The following is a 22,404-nucleotide window of genomic DNA, read 5'->3' as shown; positions in this document are numbered from 1 at the left end:
GCCGGGGGGAGCGGGACTGGCACTTCCTTGAAGTGGCCGGCGGTTCCCGCACTGCGGCCCGGTGCCGCTGCGCCGCTCCGCGCCCACCCTGCTGCAGGCCTGGGCCCAGCGGCTGTAGGTCGGGAGTGACAGGGCAATGGTTAAAGACCCGTGTCCCCTGCGGTCTCCGTGGCTGTCACCCCGCTCCAGGAAAAGCCTGAGCAGGATTAACCGGACAGGGCTGAAATGCTCTGGCAGTGTCCCATGGTGGTCTCCGAGCTGCACTAGCAAAGGGTGCTTGCTCCTAGCTGGAGGCACCCTGGCAGATCTCAGCGGCTAGTGAATGATCAGGTCGAGGTGAGCTGCGTTTGGCAGAACGGAGACTGCAGCGTCTGTCTGGGGGTGCCTGCTCCAAGCGTGGGGTTTGACCTAGGTGGCTGGCAGTGTCAGTAAGTGAGAGGGGGGGAAGTCGTTGTTGCTGCATGGGCTCTTGCTGACCTGGTTTGTTTGGGGTTTTTAAAAAAATTTTTGCAAGTGTCATTTAGACTTGAGGGCTTGTTTGAAGCAACTCCAGTCTTGCATTCAGAAGCTCATGTGTCTCAAAGAACAGCCTTGTGCATCCTTGCACTGCAGCTTTATTTGAAATACTTACTCATAGATGCCTTGAAGGCTAAGGTCTCTGCATGCCAGCATGTGGTTGGCTCTCTCTAAACTGCCTGAACCATGTTTCAGGCGTGTTTGTGACCTATATCAAATACACAGTTAAAATGCAAGGCGTGCAAGACAAGCTTTTGTCTGCAAGAAGTGACACTCAGAGGGGGTCAAGGAGCTTGGTTTTGTCTTTCCTATTAGATCAGCTGTATCTTTTGCAAATGAAAGAGCTTGCAGTCCTCCTTCTCTAGCTTTTGGGATGAAAGACTTTATTGAGTGGGGTCTTTGTAGAAATTTTGAAGGTGAATACTCTATTTCATAAGAAGTATGGGGATGTTAATGGGAGGGGAGAGAGCACCGCAGAGGGTTTCTTTGTCTTTGCTGCCAGCTGGTGTTCGCTTTGGGGTCTCTTTTGTGTGGCTTGCAGAAATTTTGGTCTCAGAAACATGAATGGACAGAGGGCAACACTTGATTCTCGGGTAAGCAGAGCAGATCCCAAGAGTCTGTCGTGTTATTGGGAGATGGAGGCAAGCCCGCAGCCTAGAGTATCTGAGTTGAGCAAAGCATGTGTCTGACGGGGCCTGTGAGCGGGATTCTGCATGAACTGCACTGGGACACCTGTAAGCGGTTGGAGATGCAGCAGGGAAGCTGTGCAGAAGCAGCTCTGAAACCACGCAGCACTGAGTGGGGTAGCTCTCAACTTGGAAACAACTCAGCAATGAAAGTTTGTCTTCTAAAGTAGTATTAGAAGTATTCTAAAAATATTCAGTATGCTTGATGGCGGGAAGAGCCATGCTCAAAAGCTGGCTTGTAATACACTTGAGAGAGGATGCCAAAGCGTATGAGGAACAGCGCTTTTTATTTCTACTATGTTACTATCATTTGTGTAGACTACTGTTTATATCTACATGTATATCTTTAAATATCCACTATGTATTTAGTAATGTGACGGGTTTTTTCTTGATGTGTATTATCAGTTTGTGGGTGCCTGGGTGGAAAATGAATTGTTATATTTATCTGACTGCAGTCAGCCTCCACAAATGACTGTGTACAGTGTACACACTTACAAAGCAAAGGTCAGAAAGTCAGGTTCGCTGGAGAGGCTAGTTTAATAATTACTCCCATGATGGCGCTGGGTTGGTGATGTTTGCTCTCCAGCTGGGTTTTGGTTTTCTTTTTTTTTCGAACCCTTTTGTTGTTTCTCAAAATCTGGCTTTGAAGAGGCTCTTGGCTTTTTTTTTCCTCCATGCTCCCTTTTTAAACAGGATTACTGGGTGTTCCCAAGGAGCATTGGGTGGAAGCAGCCCCGTTGGCTGCTTTTGCCATCTGCGGTGCTGCCACAGAAAACCTCAAAAGGGTCATGTGAGGAATGTTTTGGGTCAGCATTGTAATTTCTGCTCCGTGCCTGCAGCTGCGGCCTCCCCCCACCCTGAGTTAATCTGGTGCCTTCTGTCAAGAAAAAGGCAGAGTTAGGAACGTCTTTTGCTGATTTTTTTTTTAAGTTTGTTGGAAGATTGTGCTGCTATATCAGCTCTACTTGAGACCAACTGATTAAGCTGCCATAGCCCCAGCCAGTTGCATTAATGTGCAGCGTTCTGGCTAATTATGACGTTTTCCTGCCCCCAAAGACCTATAGGTAATGGAGTTGAATTATCAGTAGCCTTGCTGATCTGCACTGCTGCTCCCCATCTGCATTTTCTCTTTCTCTAGAAGTGCGGGTTTCTTCACCAGTTGGAGAAGTGTTGTGCTCTAGGCTCTAAATGCCTATTGTGACCTTCTCGAAAGCAACTCCTACGAATGTTGGGCTTATGCCATAACATCCTCCCAAAAGTGTTGCTGTTTCTAAGGCTGCGTGAACGGACTGCTGTTGGCAGTGGGCCTCCGAGGCTGCTTTACATGTTGACAGCAAATGTCTTGAGCCTTTTGGTAATCAAACTTTGGGACAGTAAAGGTTGGATCTAACCGACCTTCCTAATCACTGACAAATGCAGTTTCCCTGGTTTCAGATTGATTAAGCTGTTGGTACCGTGGTGGGGGAGGCTATTTTATGAATGATAATACTCTTATGAGTCTAAAAATCCTGCCTTTGAACTTGTGTTCTCCTAGGCTGTATTTTTTTTAATTCAGTGCGCTTAAAAAGAGGTTCTTTTTCATCTCTCCGCTTCAGCTGATGGTGAGTGTTGCTGGTCAAACTCATAATAGGGAAGAAAGGGTGTTTGAACGCATGGAGTCTCTTAAATGGTCTGACAAGTGTGATGTTTTCATATGTAGCAAAGAGACACTTCAGCTAGATTTTTATCTAGTTCTGTTGTACCCTCAGAATTGATTTAAGGCAGTGGAAAGCTTTTACTGGATATTATTTATTTACTTGTTTCCATGTGTGGTGATTTATTCTTAGTTCATTTGGACTGTTAGGGGGTGATGTGGAGAACAGCAAAAAGCACGCTGCCTGCTGATGATTTTTATGAGCCAGAAGATTTAATGTATGTGTTATCCATCAGGACGAGTCTCCCAGCCACTGGCACGTTTTCATCTATTGATAAACATCAGCCGCTGGTTGGTACCAAGGGAGGAAGACTGAATTAATCCCAGATGGGGGAACTGTTTCAGCCAATTTAAGACTTTCCGGTCAATTTAAGGCAGCAGGTCAGTAATTTTGGGGGTACATGCATACCTTTTTTTTTCTCTTGTTTTATTGATAGTGGTAACCTTTACTGAATGTCATACTCCTTAATGAATGATATGAAATAGGATGTAAAAATGTTGCTGAAGTCGAAAGCCTCATTTTATTTCATTGCTTGTGTTACTGTAGCATTATGGCACTGTTAGGAAGGCTGTGAAAATACCTTTCATTCTGTTGTATTCACCTAAATCCAAGACCACTTTGAATTTTAGAGGCCCCCCCCAATAATTAGATTCTATAGGTGGAAAATTATAAGTTGCCATGTATAGAATTGAATTAGAGGAAGTTTGTCTTCATTTTGTCCCTCCCCACTGCTGTGGTGGGAGGCGAGGGGCCAGAGCCCCTTTTGCTTCAGACTCCTCCAGCTCCCCTTGCTGTGAGCTCCCTCCCCTGGTGTTTGCAGCTCAGCTCTGGCTTTGGCCCTGAGCCTGCTTCAGGCTGGTACTTGAATCCAAGATATAGCTTCCTCCACACCCCATGCTGATATGGGGGCACCTTGTCTTGGATTTGGGGAAGTACAGTAAAGTATTAAGTATTCAGGAGTGTTTTAATTTAAAAGTAGGAACCCAAGAGCAGTATTTTTATTTAAATTGGGGGGAAAAGGTCAAGGGTGACTACAAGCCCTGCACACCTGGAATATTTTGAACATGATTTTCTGGGTTCATTTGAATCACAGGTTCTGGACACTATTTGGCTTAACATCCAATCTGTAGGGTGAGTGCCAATGGGTCACAGCTAAACTCAGCCTTTATAATCCCAGCATGTTTTGGTCGTGTTGGAGTACATCACTGGAATACTTAAGGGAATCTCAGGTGTATGGGGGCGGGTGGGGAGTAATGCAGATTCAAAAGGTGGCAGTCTTCCTTTCACTAGCAGTGGCACTTGGGCACCTGGTGCTGGTAGCACTCCTGTCTTATTGCTAGTGCTGTACTGCTTTTCCCAAGGTCTTGGTTAAATTCCAGCACGGATTCCATTTCGCCAACCTAACTCCCCTGCAGTTTGTAGATATAGCTTTTATTTATTACCCTTAGCTGTTGTGTGATGGTTTCCCTCTCCACCAGACAGTTCTTGTTTTGCACTTTGCAGTTATTGTCTCTAAGTGGTTGCAGAGCAGGAACTGTGAAATGTTACTTCTCGCACTGCTGCTGGATCAAAACAACAGTGTGATGTGGAAAGACAGCCCTAGTAACAGAGACTGAGAGTCCTCCAGCAGATCTGCCAGTATTGTTCTGAATCCTTCAAGGCCAGAAAGCGTGGCTTTTTTTCAGTGTCGTGTTTAATATCCTGAAAGCTTAATGTCTGTATAGAAATAGCTTCATGGGACTACAGTCTGATTGATTTGTGAGTGGCTGGAAATCCCCTATTCTCCTTCATTCTGCTGACGTATTGTTCTAAATCCCATTTAAATGAAGTAGCTCAATTTTGCAGCAATAAGAATTCAGTTAATTTTGCAAGCTCAGAGAGGCATGTTGCCCTAAGAAGATATTTGCTGTATAATCGCCTTAGTTTTTGTTCCTAAATCTTTTTTTTTTCTTTAAAATCAAGCCCTCAGTGGCAGGGCATAGTTACACTACACGTGGCAGTGAACTCACTTGCTTGGCTTTTCTAATTTTAGTAAAGTTCAGTAAGCAGACTCAGGCCAGCTCTTCTGTACATTAAACAGCTATGAATGTTCAAGATAAATATTTTATGACATTTAATCTCTCTCTTGGCTTGGCAGCTACCTTAATCTGTTCCAGTTTATTCCCCAGGGCTTTAATGTAATTTCCTGTACACATTTCTTTTGGCTGTCATGTTCTGCATATATTTACAGCTCAGTCCTGCAAAGCCTCCCACTTGAGTAGCTGTGTGGATATGGGCAAGTTCCAGTAACTAAAAAAGCTTTAATAGTAGAAACAATTTTTTATTACCTCCTGGGTCATTGATATAAGAGACTCTCTCGAGGTATAAGAATTTAGGAGCATATTCTTCACTGAATTAGGAAGACTGCAGGCAATACGATACAGTAGTTGACATGCTTCTCAAGGCTTGAGAACAGAAACAGTAAATCTCAGATTTACAAGTACCAGTTAACAATTGAGATTTGGCTAACCAGCAGCTTAGCTTCCCTCCACTATTTCTTATTTCTCTTGCATACAGGGAATACAGAGAATATGGACAATTCTGTTTTTTAACCACTTTAAAAGGAAGGCGAGCAGCTGCCTGGTGGTGTAACAGTTACAGTGTAACAGCTGCTGCCCAAGTGTATGATCTCCTAGGGATGCAAGTTAACTTAATTGCCTTATCTTAGACCTGAATGAGGCAGGGTTAAAGCTGCAGTGGTTTTGCTACATTTGCATTGATACAGAATTATGCAGATTTAAGTTGTGCTGTGAGGGTGGGTCCAGACAAGTGGTATGCCGCACCACAGACCGGTGACCTGACTGCAGTGCTGCACACTCCACACATGCAGGTGTTTCCCATGCTGCTAATTAGCAGCGTGCTTGGGGGGGGGGGTTGACACTGGGAGATCCTGGTATGAAAAAAAGCCACACCTAAAAAGCAGGGTGATGCATGTGGTGGCAGTATGCACCACCTGAAACCAGAGCTTAGCTAGCTGGAGCCGGCTCCAGCTGCCAGACAGGCTCCCTGCTGCCAGATCCCCGATCCCCACCACTGGAGCCCCAGAGACCTCCAGGCCCCAGCCTCCCGTACCCCACCTGGAACAACTTGCCACACAGCGGTGCATGTGTGCATAGGTATTCCCTGGGTACAAGTAGGAGCAGCACATATTGTGCTGCTGTTATTTGTCCCTGGGGAAAAAAATACAGATGCCCTTGGCTGGATATGCCCTATACGTTAATATTGGTATCGTTTGATATCAGTATAGTTGTAATATATGTCTATATCTGCAGCGTTTACTGGGTCAGCCACACTATAACAATGAGATGCCTCGCTGCTCCGCTGCAGGGTGCTTTGAGGAGTCATTTGACTGGCTGCATCCTCACTGTACACTGGGGTGCCTGATAGCCTTCTCCTTTGTTTTTCCCCCCCCCAAAAGGTTTCAGATAATAGCCCAAAGCCTTTGGGAAACAGGCTGTTCTGCCATTTGCGTTCATTAGGTAGCAGCTAGAGCTGTTTGGAAAGGTGGTCCTATTAGTGAACTTCAGCACTGAACTTACTCTGGGACGTTTTCCTCATTTGTTTGCTTTGAGCCTGCCAGATCAGCAGACTGTGGGGCACTCTGATATTACAGCAGTGGGTTACCTTATAACTCTTGAGCCTGAATATCTCTACTGTGTAACACAAAGCTTTTAGTTTTCCCCCCCAGGGGGAGATATCAAGCATTTGTGGCTTTCTGTCTTGAACAGCTGCAGAACCTCCTCGTGTTCTGGGCGTGGGATCCTCCTAGTTCAGGGCTCTGTTCTTCATGCCTGCATGAGGATGTGGTCGGGCTGCTCCCGACAATTGATGACACTAGAGCAAAGGGTAAAGGGGGCTTTGCATATAACTATGCTACTTGACCTCATGCAAACTGGGGTGCTTAAGAGCGTTGGGACTGAGTTTGAACAGAATTTCTTCTGCAGCAGTCTTAACGAATCTGTCCTTTAAGGAAAACACTTTAGCTCATAAGTGGGATTAAGCCCCCCTGGAAGCATATCTGGATCAGCATGAACCTACTGACAGCAGCCTAGGAGAGGTCTGTATCTTAGTGCACTATTACACTGCGTTGTTCTGCTCTTGGAAAAGGGCTTGGGGAGAGGCAGTCTTCTTGCTGCTTTGTTGAAGTAAGATGAATGAAAAATCTGAGACGTGAAAACTTCAATGCAAAATGAACAGCTGCTTGGATGGGACAAAGAAACATCTTAACTGCTTCATCCATGTGTCTGAAGTGGGTTGCAATGTCCAGGTCAAGTCTAGCTTTAAAAAGCAAAGAAAATAAAATATGTGCCCTGGCCAGTTTTTCAGTAAGCATTTTAGTCAGTACAAGTCAGTCCAGGTGCATGCCCCTGTGTGTGCTCACCTGCCAGGCAGCGTTTACTGTGCTGCCATTGTCCAGAGGCACCCTTGTGTAACAGTATTGTCAAGATCTCCATAGTTAAACTTTCTACCATATAGTGCTATTTTTGGCAGTCTCTATACAGGACAGTAGCTTTGTCTGTAGTGAGTGATGTGTCCTCTCAGGCACTGATATTCCAGAATGCATTTTCCAGGTTGCTTAATCCTATGAAACCTGCTGATGTGCAACTTTAATCTCTGTAATGAAAGACTTGCGAGAAGTCTGTTTGCTGTCTGACCTATTCCATTTTCTTCCTTCTGATAGTCTGTATTTTGGGTATCGGTTGCAAAGACAAACATCCAAAGGTGGCTTTTATTGTTGCTGATTAAGACAGAATGGTTTGGCTCCTTTTACCAATGTTGGGGCCTATTTGTGCAACTGATACATTGCTTGACATTAACACTGTAATGCAACTAATGTGGCAGAATAGATTCACCCAACTTTATTTTACAGTTCAGAAGTGTACCCTCAGATGAGAAACAATTAGATACCTGTATTCCCAGGTTTGTTCTTTTCTCCAGAATTGTACTGTCAGGATTGCTGTAGTTCCTTGTGTTACACGACAGTGTGGTTGAAGTACCTATGCTACACGTCATTCACCACACCACTTTTCTTTGTTTTATGATCAGAAGGCTCAGACACCTGGGAATTTCTTTTCCTGTTTTGCTTATATCATTACAAGATCAAAAAGTATAAAAGCATGTGGTCTTTGAGGGCTGATTAAAGTCCTCTCTCCCTTTGTAGTTTTCTCCACTATCTGCTTTATGCATTTTTATATATCATTAAAAAAATGACTATAGCAGTGTAAACCATGGGAATAGTACCATAAATGCACTCCTGCACAGAATTGTGACCTGTAAAGACATTTCCCAGACACAATGTAAAGTAGCAGGTTGAATGAGAATAAAATAATTACAGAGGAAGGTAATAAATACATATATGAGCAAGAACTCTGGAACCCAGAGGCCTGTTTTGTTTTAGTTTGGCACTGGCTGTCTCAAAATAGAAAAGGAGTTGAGGCAGCTCTGTACTTCGGCATGTTATGATCACATTAACAAGTAGAAATGTACGTCTTAAGCAATGCAACAAATGCAAATCTTTGTCTCCTTCAGAAACTGCGAATGAAACATGGCGTTTCTATGCCATGAATGTTTAAAAATGACATTGTTAAGTAGTGAAGAACTCCTTTGCTTTTTTTTTTTTTTCTTTTCATTTTTGGCAGAAAGGGCAACAGACTGCAGGAAGAAGCATTTGAAGTTTTATTTTTAAACAAGATGTTGGTTGGAGGACCAGATACACTTTTATGGACCAACGGAGCTGAGAGAATAACCATGTGAGATTTGTTTTTGTTTCCTTGTGAAGTTCTAGACAAAGTCAATGTTGCATTTTTTATTAAGTCTGAACCAGTAGTCTCTGAACATCAGCATGTCGACTGTAACGAGCGCTCAGACTCTGGAGGACTCTGATCCACCCCTTCTTGAAGAGAAGCCAAAGGGGAAGGCATTGTTTCCGTTGGACTCCCTCTTTGCTAATCGGAGTGAGAAATTTGTAATTGCCAGGAGTGACAGCGTACCGGAGGAGAACGTACTGAAAATCACTATCACGGAGACCACAGTCATTGAGTCGGACTTGGGCATCTGGAATTCCCACGCTCTCATCTACCTCACCTTGTGGTTTTTCTTCAGCTTCTGCACGCTCTTCCTTAACAAGTACATACTTTCACTGCTGGAGGGAGAGCCCAGCATGCTAGGTAACTGGTTTTCATTTAAGAACTCAGTTGCAATAAAATGTTTGCCAGTGAAGTAATGTAATAGGTGGTTTCTGTGGTGTAAGAAAGGCAGTTAAGCAGTCAGAGCAACAGGATTGGAATCGGGAACTTGGGAGTCCCATTTTCAGCACCCACAGGGACTCCCATCCTGGGTTACCCCTCTGTAAAATGGAATAAAAGCTCTTTTACAGAGGTGCTATGGGGATTGAACTAAAAGGTAATCTGCGTAGACTACTTCAAGGATAAAGGTAGACAAAAATGTGCCTGATTTTTCTGCTTGCTCTAGTATGTGGTAAGACAGTGGTTTTCTCTCTCTCAAATTAAAGTCTATTTTTTAATACATTGTTTGTAATGTTCAAACCTCTAGAGGCCCAAGAGACCAAAGTGTTGCTGAATTGCAAAAGTTCTTAGTCCTCATATGAGCCTGGACAGCAGCTGTTTTTATCTACTGGTTTTGTTGTTTTTTGAAGAATGGAGTTTCTATAACGGAGCCATGTTTTTTTAATGCCTGTAGTTATCTTGCCACCTTTTGTCTCATCTGCCACACCGGGGGTAGATGCAGAAGGACAGGGCTTTGATCAGCATTTTATGAAGCTGCCCGTTTACCGGCCATGTCTAACTCCAGTGGCCTCTAATGAAAAATGTGCATCATGCTTTGGGATAGCTTGATATACTCTAGTCATCTTCTGACCGGTCTTGATTTCCCATCTTTCTTCAGGTGCTGTTCAAATGCTCTCAACCACCTTCATTGGCTGTGTAAAAATGTTTGTACCGTGCTGTTTGTATCAGCACAAGACACGTATCTCTTACCCACCCAATTTCATCATGATAATGCTGTTTGTTGGACTGATGAGGTAAATGGTTGAAACCTTCCCAGCGGGTTGTCTGAAGTATAATATCACTCTATATGTTTGCGTCCATGATCCCTTCTGTCCACAGAAAAGGTTGGAGAGCACAGTTAGTGCCAACTGTTCTGAATCTTTCAGAATCTCATGATTTATTCTTTAATCACTTTTCCTAAATATTACTTGCTTTCTTCTGACATGAAGTCTTTTGGAACATGCTCCACTCACTATGACTTTTAGGTCCTTTATCTTAAATATATCCCTCTCTTCTTTCTTTTTTTAATGACATTTCTTCCTTCTAAGACTGATATTTTATTCTCATTTAAAACTGCTAGATGTTTGGTCATTACTAATTATTGTGGTATGATGTGTCACATTACCCTTTCCCAGCAGACTGTATTAAATGTGTAGTATCAGCTATTAATTTACATTTTATTTTCAAATACACACCTTTTAGAAGAGAACATGTACTGCAGACTTGGATGGGGCTACAATAAAGCGTGGCTTGCTTTTCTATACCGCAAAACCAAAGTGCGTTAAGAATGTTTTTACTAAACTGGAAGGATCTATTTTGTAACCAAGTCCTGCAGCACTATTTTTAAAGGGTAACTAGCTTTCTGATTAAACAAAGGGCTAGACATGTAGCAGACATTTAGGTCCTGTAGTAAAAACCTGTGTATAAAAGAATTAGGCTGCAGTAACTACGTATAATAAATGCCTAACCTAAAATCAGCTTTTTAAAGCATTGCTTTATTTTCTGCTGCACTTAATGGGACTTTTTTCCTCCCCCCCCAGGTTTGCAACAGTAGTTTTAGGGCTGGTCAGCCTGAAAAATGTGGCTGTTTCATTTGCTGAAACAGTTAAAAGCTCTGCACCTATTTTTACTGTTATCATGTCTCGGATGATTTTAGGAGAATATACTGGTAAGTGTTTTATTCAATTGCTTTGCCTTTGACAAAAAAAAATGGTTTTGAGCATGTTCCATGTTTAGACCAGTTGGAAATATCATTCATATTGAAAAAGCCTGAATTGTAAATGGAATGAGCAAGAAACAATAAAGTAATTTGTAGAAGGAGAAATTATGGCAAGAAACTAGTGTCCCAATGTTAGACCCTTAAATGAAACGATGTGCATGTTCCATCTCTGATGGCAAGCTGCTGATGTGACTTACGTTTTAGGTTTCTGGCATCTTTACTGCCTCCAGCCTGAAGCTGATGCACAGAAATGGCCTCCTGCATCATTCCTTAGATTTCCACTGAATTGTAGTTGCATCTGTCTCTTTCTTGAAGGAGACCTCACACCTGCTCAGTCATCTGCACGCTTTGTGACTTGAAGTCAGAGGTGCAGAGTACTGATACAAGCCAGGAGGAGGCAGGTTTAGCAAAGCCACAGGACAGGTGGCGAGTTGATGACTGACAAGAAAGTCAAGACGAGGGAGGTTACCTGTCATTTTTCTTTTTAGATCAAGTGTGCTGGTGAATCAGATGATCTTTTAAGTGCTGTTCAGCAGTTTGTCTATAATCTTTTATGACTGAAGTGAAACAAAATCCACACTTATGACATTAAATGTATTTTTTTTTACTAGAAAAGTTAACCTGGAGTTGACCAATTTCTTTCCTAAGCACAAGCAATGTGATGTGGGGCGATGGAAGTACGGCAATGTAAAGTCCAGTGTTTAAATCTTCTTTCTACTCACAGGATTGCTGGTCAATCTGTCTCTCATCCCAGTCATGGGCGGACTAGCTTTATGTACAGCCACAGAACTCAGCTTCAACATTCTGGGTTTTTCGGCAGCTTTGTCGACCAACATCATGGATTGGTAAGGTGTGAGGGAGGTTGCATGCACACAATAAAAAGTTGTAGTTATTTGGTAAACAAAGCCATCTCGCGTTCTAGAGCTGTCTTGTCCAGGCTGTGCTTAATGCGCACTGCTTTCATTTTTGCTACGGAGAGAAGTATACTAATAGAAAATGCGTTTTATCTTGGATATGGGAACACCATACATGTCAGCACACGGTGGTTAAAGAACTCCTGTACTCGTAAAATCCATGTGTAGTTACCGTGATCCAGAACCCATGCCATGCCATAAGCCACTTACTAGAGTTATCAATATGCAAATACTGGCTTGGTTGTGACGGGTGGCAAAAAATGACATCTTGAAACACCAAAAATATAAGTATGTTAGTGTTTGTGAATTTTTGAAGAGTGCTAGTGACTCTAAAATTACGGTTAAGCAAATACATGTTTTAATAACACTAAGAAGGTAACTGAAGCTAGAGCATTAGGATAAGATTTTAACAGGCAACATTAACAATGATTTGGGAGTTGGATCACATGTGAAAGACAAAAACAACAGCCAGTGTAAATCATTATTGTCTTGGTTCAGATTCAAAGTGATCCAAAGGGCATGATATTGTAATGCACTTCTGGGGGTACACTTTTTCTCTCGATACTAAGCCATATCATATCTGATTTCTAAGTAAACAGAATGAGCTCTACCAAAAAGAGGCTTTGTGATGTTTTAATATGTTCAAAGCAAGAGATTATCTTAATAAATATGGTACTAGATTAACTGCTGAGACTCTTTACTTTATAAATCCCATTCCTGTGACTCAGACTCATTTATGGGGGCTGGGAAGGTGGGGGGGGGGCATTATTGTTTCCTGCTCTTGGAGTACAGTGGCATTGGTGTTCAGCTCCAGTTCCTCATTCCCGCTAGAAGTTCTGCCTATGGACTTCGTTAGGAGTCCAGAGCCTCCCTTGAAAACAAAATAGGTCTACTGGGTGATCTTGAGCTTTGCTTTCCATTCTCTTTGGTGTGATTGTTTGTACTTTGCCACTAGCCGTATGTAAGGGAACACAGACTGCCAGGCAGAGATTAAATCAGGTCTCTTTCAAATCAGTTCTCTTCATCTCTCATGAAAAATGCAAAGTAAGCCATGAAAGAAGCCTGGATGCATATGTATTTTTATGAAATAATGTATACGGAAATTGGGTGCAGCCTTTTTGCTTTTGGCAACTTACAGTGCATTGCAGCTCAAATGTCCTTGCACCATTTTTTCTACATGCCCTTTTGCATCGTCACAGGCTGGATATGCTGTGTTTGTATTAATTTCTAATTAATTAATTGCTTTAGAGGGCAGTTGAGTGGAAAAAGAAAACCAATACTTTAGTTTCCCAGTCAAGCTCCTTAAATAGCAAACATGTTTCCATTTAAAATACCAAATACTTATTTTAAAAGAAGAATTCTGTTTCTGAAAGTTACAGTCAGTGAGGTGATGCAGAGAAAAAGTAACTGGCACTTTTAGATTCAGATAAACTTAAGAGAGAATTACCAAACAGAATAATGCTTAATGTATATTAATCTAAAAAGTAAAGTACAAACCTGAAATGTAGCTACCTGAAGAACAAGAAATACAGTTATTAGACCACATACTAACCTGATATCCTTTCATCTTCATTTTGAATGTTTCAAATTCTGATTTGTTTCCTAAACAGGAGTATGGCATTTCACGTTGCTTTCTATAATGGTCTCACTTCAAACTTAAAAAAAAGAAAGAAAAAGAAATGAAAGTATCAATAGTGAGTCGCATGCTATTTATAGAATGGGAAACTTAAAACAAATTACTTGTAAAATGGGTTAACAAAACATTCTGCAGCGTGTTTATAGGGCAGCCATGTTAATGAGACATATAAGAAAAGAATATATTCTGCCTCTAAGACCGCCTTTTCTATTCTATTTAAACCCACAAAGGACTGTGCAGACCACCGATTCTCAACCAGCGTGCTGTACTGCTGGGGGTGTCTTGAGATCCTTTCAGCAATATTAGCACTGTTAGGTGTGGAAACACAATTCCCAAAATAATCCCAGCGTTTTCAAATAGGAATCCATAGCATTAAAAACATTGATCGGTGGGTTTTTTTTGAAGTTTTGCAACAGAATAATTGCTCTAGTATTATTTTGTAGCCATTGAGAGAGACTGAGTGAGAACCAAGAGCTGGCATCTTCTGAGGGGTGCCTTGAGTCTGTTGAAAGGTGCCTCGAGTTTAAAAAGATTGAAAACCACTGGTGTAGAAAAGGCAGCTGTTGGCCGGAGTTGTATAGAAAAGCTTACTTTCTGTCGCAGGATATTATTAAGTTCATAGTTTCATATATTCACTATAAGCAGTATCTATAGGTAAACTTCTTGCTTTTCTTTTCCCAGTCTGCAAAATGTTTTTTCCAAAAAGCTGCTCAGTGGAGACAAGTACCGCTTTTCGTAAGTATTTGTTGCTTCAAATATACCTTTTGGAGAAGGGCCATGGGGAGCATCAGGAAACCAGGTTTTCAGAGTTAGTAGGACTGGGACAGGGCCTCTGTCTTGCTTCACAGCTTCTGATAACAGCTGTGCCATATCAATATTAACCAATTTATGTCAGAAATAGAAGCAGTTAGTCTTCCACAAACAAAAAACAAAACAAAAAACCCAAACCGTAACCATTAGTGTGTAAGAGATGATAATCTAAAATTCCTTTAAGATATCCAAAATGGCAGTTGTCTAATGCTAAAGAAACTCCCTCTTCTGCCCATGACTGACAGCATGCCACTCCTTTTAAAGCTGCTACAGTCCCAAAAGGTTTTTTCCATACTTGAACTACAGAACACTTGAACCACTAGTTAAATATCACACTATGTCGTTCTTGTTCACAATCATTAGCTTTAAAAACACTGTTTTAAACATTCAATAAATCCTGTATTGGTAGGAACCACCTGAACCTTTGAAAGCATCTATTTTGATAAATTTAGGATTCAGGGAGAGCAAACTCTTAGCTCCATTAAGAGTCTTTTGTGTCTTTCATCAGGCTTTTTAGCTGATTTTTTTCTAAAAATGGTTTTGAGCACTAAGGTGTCTGTGCGGAGCCATTAATGCAAATTCAGTATAGCTCTTTGACAATAATTAATTGATAACTTTTGAAAATGTTCATTTTTTTTAATGATCTGTCTCTCTTTTATAGAGCCCCAGAGCTTCAGTTCTACACCAGTGCTGCTGCAGTCATTATGCTAATTCCAGCATGGATATTTTTCATGGTAACTTTCATTAGCTAACAATGCTGTGTATTTTCCTTTTGACCTGTGAGCAGATGACTTACTTTCAGTTTACCTTTCCTATTCTTTAAAATCATGCTGGCATGCACTTCATCCTGTGTTTGGCTGGTGATGTTTTAAGAGGCTGAGAGAGGGTGTTTCAAGAAGCAGTTTCATGCAAGCATGATTTGACAAACAAACCAAAAAAAACCTGGCGTTGGTTTCAAGATTTAAGGAACAAGTCATTGTTTCATTTGGCCTTCAAAGTAACTTAAAAAAATTAGTCCTGTGGTCTTGCTAGCCTTTTTGATATTGACTGTATTCATAGGATACTTGACAGTCTGTTATGAGAGAGGAAACTGTGATATCGTCTTCTGGCTAGTTTGTGTCAGAGAGGGAATTGGGACTCTTGGTTTCCTGTCTCCAGGTTCTGTGTTCCAACTACTAAGGTGCACAAACCAAATGCAGAAAAAGAAAAATTAGACTTGCAACCATAAAGAAACCATTCACATATTATATGGTGTGGAGAAAATGTTGGGATGGCAGTAATTTTGTCCTGTTCTCTTCTGTATGATAGAGAAGCCAAAAGCAATTATCGCAACCTTATTAACTGCATTAGAGATGGTTTTAAAAGATATCCCACTGCAGCACTTGCCCGTATGACTGAGTCAGAACAGATCAGCCCTGAGTTATGATGCTTCTGCTAGAAGCCCTAGCAAAGAGATGAGCGGGACAAGTTTAGATGCTAACTTAAAGCCCAGTGTGTTCTGTTGAAGGTGAATTATGGATTCAGCATATTCCCAATGGGCTAGCACAGCTACTTCTCTCAAATGACATGACAAAACTGAATCTTTCCTAATCAATTTGAATGACACAGTGCTCTAATCATGGTGGGCAGTTAAGAGAAGTATCTTGCTGTGTGTGCCACTTCCTTTTTTAAATGTTCACACAGGATTAAATGATGTCATGGAAAGTCTGAAGAAAACAGATTTGGGTTACATTTTTTTCAGAGACAAGAGCAATCTCAAAGGGTTAAAAAAAATTCCAGTTCAGGCTTCTGAAGTCTGGATTAAGTATTCCTGGGTATTGCCAGTACTAAGGAGATGCCACCATTAGGCAGGGAAAATGTCTATGAAATCTATGAAAATTACTTGACAGTGTAGATGTTCTTGTAAGCTGTGCTCCTAAAATCTTCCCTTTTTTGGCTTTAGGATGTGCCAGTGATTGGGAAAAGTGGAAGAAGTTTCAGTTATAACCAGGATGTCATTGTACTGCTCCTAATAGATGGAGTCTTGTTTCATCTTCAGAGCGTCACAGCTTATGCTTTGATGGGAAAAATTTCTCCTGTCACTTTCAGGTACCACTATAACTTCCATATTATTCTTTCATTGCTCAGATTATCTCAAATGAGGAACTATTTGGAAAGTTGCTTTACCTGTACGTCAGAGTCATGAAATGCCCTGTACAGTCATAGAAAATAAGTGTTGGAAGGGACCTCAGGAGGTCATCTAGTCCAGCCCCCTCATCTAATTCACCCCCCAAGATCCTGCATGCAAGCATGGGCCACTCCTGTACTTCCCTTGTGTCTGTAGCTCCAATGTAGACAGCTGTACTACTGTTCTTGTGTGCAAGAAGGGTGGGATTTGGCCCAAAATATTACACGGCGGGACTGTTCTGCACAGTTCTTAGCCTCATTTTGCATTAATAGCAGCATCAGGTAGGTATATTTACAATTGCTTACCAGTGTTTTAAAATGGAATGCTATTTATTTTCTAGTAGGACCACCGAGGTGGATGGATTAGACAATGGAGAACATAGGATTCTGCTGTAGTCTTGTTTAACTTCCCTTTGCCCCCACTTTTAAAAGCAAATTTAATTCCCACATAGGTCTATTACACAGACCTGTTCTTGCTTACAAGTGAAGTGCTGCTTATACCACTTCACACTCACTCTGATTAGCCCAAATAGGAAAAGCAGAATCTGGGTTTCTGCAAAGATAATGCATGCTGGAACAGGTTGGTAAGTTTTACATGTGGGAAATTTCAAAGCTTTCAGTCCCTTACTGATTTTGTTTTGTTTCAGTGTTGCTAGTACTGTGAAGCATGCGTTGTCAATCTGGCTAAGTATTATTGTGTTCAGTAACAAAATCACAAGTCTCTCAGCCATTGGAACTGTTCTAGTAACAATTGGAGTCCTGCTATATAACAAGGCAAAGCAGCATCAGCAAGAAACTATCCAAAGCCTGGCGGCAGCAACAGCCCCACAAACTACACAAAGGACAGCTGAAGATACTGAGCCACTGATTTCCAAGGAGATATAGCCATATAGTTGATATGGCCCTTACTTCTTCCAATCTGGTGTAACTCAAAGGAGCTCCTTCTTAAATGGCTGATACTCCAGCAGTTGACAGTGACTGGTTTCTTTTGAGTCTGCAGCAGGTGAAGAGATGGACTTGAAGCAGAAGGGAAAAGAATCTAGGAAGTCCTTTTTTACTGAGCAACTGACGTCAAGAGCCGAAGACCCAAAGTCATAGTGTCATAAATACTGGCTTCAGGCTCTTTTATTGACTCTGCTAATAAAACACAAGACTATCTTGGCGATAAAACTCCAGTGTTGTATGGGAAAGTTACTTGTGCCCTGGCCCACTGTGGTAATGTGAAAACATGACTCCTCACTGTCTTCTGCTTGCTTGCAGTGGAATGAAACTGCTGCAGAGCAGAACATCCCTATTCGCAGCTATTTTGAGCGTCCTGCACTGGGTGAATTGGTAGTGTGGCACTGTGGTGTGGTGCAAAGCTGCAGAATGACTACACCCCCATGGGTGGAAGTGAAGGAAGTAAGTCGCAAATACAAGAATAGTGGTGAGGAGCTAGTTCTCTGCATAAACCAGCAAAGAAAATATGTGGTTTTCTGCTCAAATTGTAACAATTGGAGCATTGCAGCTTTTCTGGTTACTTGTAGTATTGATACAACTTGTGAAACTGAAACCCAGATATGCACACACTCCCTTGCTGAAGTTGTTACTATCGGGCAAAAACTACTGGAAACTGCAATAATAAATGAGGCAACATCAGCACTTCCATTATAACAATATACATTTCCTCTGGAATATAATTAACTATAAAAATCCTGAGATAGGAGAGGGACTAATGCATACAATTTTCTAGGGGTGGAATAAATACATACTACCTTTAAGAAACTCAGGGTTAAAGTCCGTCTTTGGCCTGTTACTTTGTGTGCAATTATTTGAGCATCTCCTGTGAAGAGACCTGTTTGCTATGGACATTTTTGATACAACCAGAGAAGATGTGTGTTTGGTGTGGGGGAGGGGGGAGGAAAAGTTTTAATCCTAAAATAAAACTGTCCTGGCATCTGTGGATTTTAATAGTTTATTTAATTAACATGGTGCAGTGGTTGAAGAAGGAGCATGGGGAAAGCTGCTGCTTTCTCTTTCTGACATAGCCTTTTAAAAATGTCACTTTATATGAAGAAAATAAGTGTTTATGTGAAAAAAAATCTGTGATATTACGGTCATTATAAACAAATTACAGGAGAATTATGGGAGAAGAATCCTACAACAGAATTAAGACCTTCTTGTTTAGTTGTTATTTCTTGCCTGAAATATTATAGATTGGGGTGGGCAAAATGCAGCCCAGGGGCCGGATGTGGCCTGCCAGGCCCTTAAAAAATTTGGAAAATTAATATTTATCTGCCCCTGGCTGCCTGTCATGTGGCCCTCGATGGCTTGTCAAAACTCAGTAAGTAGCCCTTCACCCAAAATAACTGACCACCCCTGTGATAGATTGACAGCAGAGGCACAGATCAAGTGATCCTCTAGGAAAGGACAAATTGTAAATAGCCCCAGTTTTAGTGTCCTTAGTCTGCAAAATCTAAGCATTTGCTTCATTCTGCACACAGCAGATAGTGCCGTTGTCTTCAGGGGACTACTCCCAAGGGCTGCAAGGAGTGGATCTCTGAAGAAATTCTGTCTGCAGTAATGATCCTGGAAGCTGTTTGCTTGCTTGTTTGCCTAAACTGGGCTTATTGCCGGGGTGGGGGGGGGGGGGTGTATTAATTGCCAGTCAGAGAGACCCAAATCAATACCCTGCAGCTCAATGTATCACGTTGTTGACATTGTCTAGATTTTTACTGAAAAAAATACATTAAATTCCTCTGTGACAGATTCAGACCTATCACTAAAATAATGGAGGAAAAGATTAGTGTGGTACTAAAAATAGCTGTAGTTGCTAGGTAGGTTGTTTTTAAAAACTTGGGACTTGATAAGTAAAACCAATACAGCAGGCATTTTACAAAAAAAAAAAAGGGCTTGCCACTCGCCCAGTATATTTAATAAAAAGAAAATTGTCCTTATGACTGCAAAGAGTAATAAAGCTTTTCATTGGCAGAATAAAACACACTGTTAAGCTCCAAATTTAAATTTAAAGATGTCATCTTGGGATCATAAGGAGTTTGAGCTGTAAGAACTGGGATTAAAAAAACCGCAACAAAACTAAAATATTGGCCTTAGTGTTAGCCTTTTATACTGTCAGTACATTCATGCCTGTACGAGCTTTCCAAATGTCTGTCTGACATGGACTGGAGTCATCTGTGCTATCAGGTCACTGATATTGAGTCCATAGCCAAATAGAGCTATTTATTAAAAAAAAATCCAATAATCAGCGTAGCTGAACATACTGCAGTGTAGCCTTGATTTGCTCTTCAGTGTCAGATGGATCGTTTTTCCCTCTCCACCCCATCAGTTAGAGTGGAGTTAATAGAATTTATTGGCCATATTCCCCATGTAATCAGTTATTCCAGAACACAGATATTTTTTCCCTTTCACTCGAGGGGTAAATTAATTCCTATTTACCATGTGACAGCTTTGCCTTTTCATGCTATAACCCATGCAAGTAACAAGGGCAAGCTGATATAGTCTGGAATGTTACTTGGATGCCAAGCCATAGGTAACAAGGCTGTGGACCAAATAATACATGTTCTGTTTTCTCAATTCTTCCTTCTCATAGCTGCATATTCCACTTTCCCAAACCCCACAGTGCTGCTTGGCACAGAAAGGTAGCAGGTGTACAGAAAAGAACAGGTAGGGCTCAAAGGGACCTTTACAGTCATTGAGTCTGGTTCTCTGGTGCTGCAGACAATCAGGCTTCATATCCATCTGCTAGATCTATCTGATCAACCTATAACCTAGAAGTGATCCATTTGTGAGGCTGATCCAGACTCTCGCTGTCTTAAGATCTGAGTTATTTTGAGCCTAAATTTATTCACAGCCAAATAGTATCCATTTATTCTTCATGGATTTCATAGACATTAGGGCTGGAAGGGACCTCAGAAGATCAGCGAGTCCAGCCCCCTGCCCCAGGGGCAGGAAGTCAGCTGGGGTCAAAGGATCCCAGCAAGACAAACATCCAAATTTCTCTTAAAAGAGTCCAGAGTAGGTGTTTGCACCACCTCTGGAGGGAGTCTGTTCCAGGCCTTGGGGGCTCAGACAGTAAAGAAGTTTTTCCCTATGTCCAGCCTAAAACAGTCTCGGAGGAGTTTGTAACTATTGGACCTTGTCATCCCTTGGGGTGCTCTGGTGAACAAATGTTCCCCCAGAACCTAATGCACACCCCAATGTACTTATAGGTTGTCACCAAGTCACCACTGAGCCTGCGCTTTTCCAGGTTGAAGAGTCCCATGGCTCTCAGCCTCTCTTCATAAGGCCTGTTCTCTTGCCCTCTGATCATGCGCATGGCTCTCCTCTGGACTCTGGTGTACCAGCACTCTTGTACCAGCACTATTTAGCTTACTGTTTTTTCCCCAGTATAGTTATATGCAGCTTTCTTCCTGCCTTTGCAGCTTTACTAAGTTATAGCCAAGCTCTTTCGGACTTCTCTTTAAGGTAACCTCCCCCGTTCTCATCAGGCTTGCAGCCTTTCTCCGGATCTATTCCAATCTGAATCCCTGTCTCCAGCATGGGTGACCGGAGTTGTACAGAATTCTGCGTAAAGTCATCCCAGTGCCTTGTATAATGGCAATAAGACTTCCCCATCTCTACTGGAAATTTCTTGTGCGATTGCATTTGCCTTTTTCATACTTGAATTACAAGAGTAGCTCATAGTTGTCCTTTGATGGACCAGTAGGCTAGTGAAGGAAGAGTCTGTGGTCAGTAATTAGACAGATAAATGGTATTTCAACTGTTTTGCCACTGGAAAATGCCATGCAAATCAAATCACGCTAGCTTAAAAAAAAATCATTGTCCTGTTGTAAATTGGTCCGTTATTCTCACCTTCAGTTTCCTTTTGTTGTTGCTGGCTAAATGTGTCTTTTGTTGAACAATGTTTTTGAATGGCAGTGCAAAGAATACTTGGATTTGGGTCATTGGGTGGGTCAGAAGCCAAACCTTTGATGTGCGTTAAACTTCAAAAGTTGGGTTCTCCACATTTTCTCTTCGGAAGACAGGAAAAACTTCCTGTTGACAGAGAGCATAATGCAGCTGATTAGACACCAAAGGACATGTATTTTTGTTTGATTATATATGATTTGATTGCATCAAACATGAAAATGCAGCCTTACATTTCTGGGATGCTATAATTTATTAATTAGGATAGTTAACTAAACCACTGGATAAATGGCTAGTTAATTTAATAAGGACAATATAGTAACAAATTAGGCTACCACAGCGTAAATAGGAATTGGAACAGATTCTGACAGATATTCATAGACTCATAGAAAGTTAGAATTGGAAGGGACCTTAGGAGGTCATATAGTCCAACCCCCTGCTCAAAGCAGGACCATCCCCAACTGGATCATCCCAGCCAAGGCTTTGTCTAGCCAGGTTTTAAACCCCGCCAAGGATGGAGCTTCCACCACCTCTCTGGGTAACTTGTTCCAGTGTTTTACTAGCCTCCTAGTGAGAAAATTCTTCCTAATATCTGACCTAAGCTTCCCTTGCTGCAACTTGAGCCCATTGCTCCTTGTACTGTCAGCTGCCACCTCTGAGAACAGTCCAGCTCCATCCTCTTTCAAAGCCCCCTTCAGGTAGTTGAAGCCTGATATTAAGTCTTCTCTCAGTCTCCTCTTCTGTAGACTATAAATAAACCCAGTTCCCTCAGTCTTTCCTCGGAAGTCATGTCCCCCAGCCCCCTGCATTTTTGTTGTCCTCCACTGGACTCTCTCCAATTTGTCCACATTCTTTTTTTTTTTTTTTTTTTGGTGGGGGGTGTCCAAAACTGGACACAGGACTCCAGATGTGGCCTCACCAGTGCTGAATAGAGGGGAATAATCACTTCCCTTGACCTGCTGGCAACTACCTACCAATGCAGCCCAGTATGCTGTTAGCCTTCTTGGCAACAGGGGCACACTGCTGGCTCATAC

At 41.8% G+C, this 22,404-nt stretch overlaps 1 protein-coding gene across 1 annotated transcript; it reads left to right on the top strand.

Moving 5' to 3' along the window:
* Positions 1–352: 352 nt before the first annotated feature.
* On the top strand, positions 353–19,030 carry SLC35E2B (solute carrier family 35 member E2B). Its single transcript, XM_090024854.1, has 9 exons — positions 353–3,276; positions 8,575–9,102; positions 9,839–9,974; positions 10,761–10,888; positions 11,664–11,784; positions 14,171–14,224; positions 14,961–15,033; positions 16,242–16,387; positions 17,113–19,030. The coding sequence occupies exons 2-9, from the start codon at positions 8,778–8,780 to the stop codon at positions 17,348–17,350; spliced, it is 1,221 nt and encodes a 406-aa protein (XP_089880980.1). The 5' UTR covers positions 353–3,276; positions 8,575–8,777; the 3' UTR covers positions 17,351–19,030.
* The last annotated feature ends 3,374 nt before the right edge of the window (positions 19,031–22,404 follow it).

Source organism: Crocodylus siamensis, chromosome 12 (genome assembly GCF_052110815.1).
Source record: "Crocodylus siamensis isolate JL-2025a chromosome 12, ASM5211081v1, whole genome shotgun sequence".
In the NCBI taxonomy this organism is placed as follows: domain Eukaryota; kingdom Metazoa; phylum Chordata; order Crocodylia; family Crocodylidae; genus Crocodylus; species Crocodylus siamensis.
Note: the sequence above shows the minus strand (reverse complement) of the source record. Positions and strands in the feature narration are given on the sequence as shown.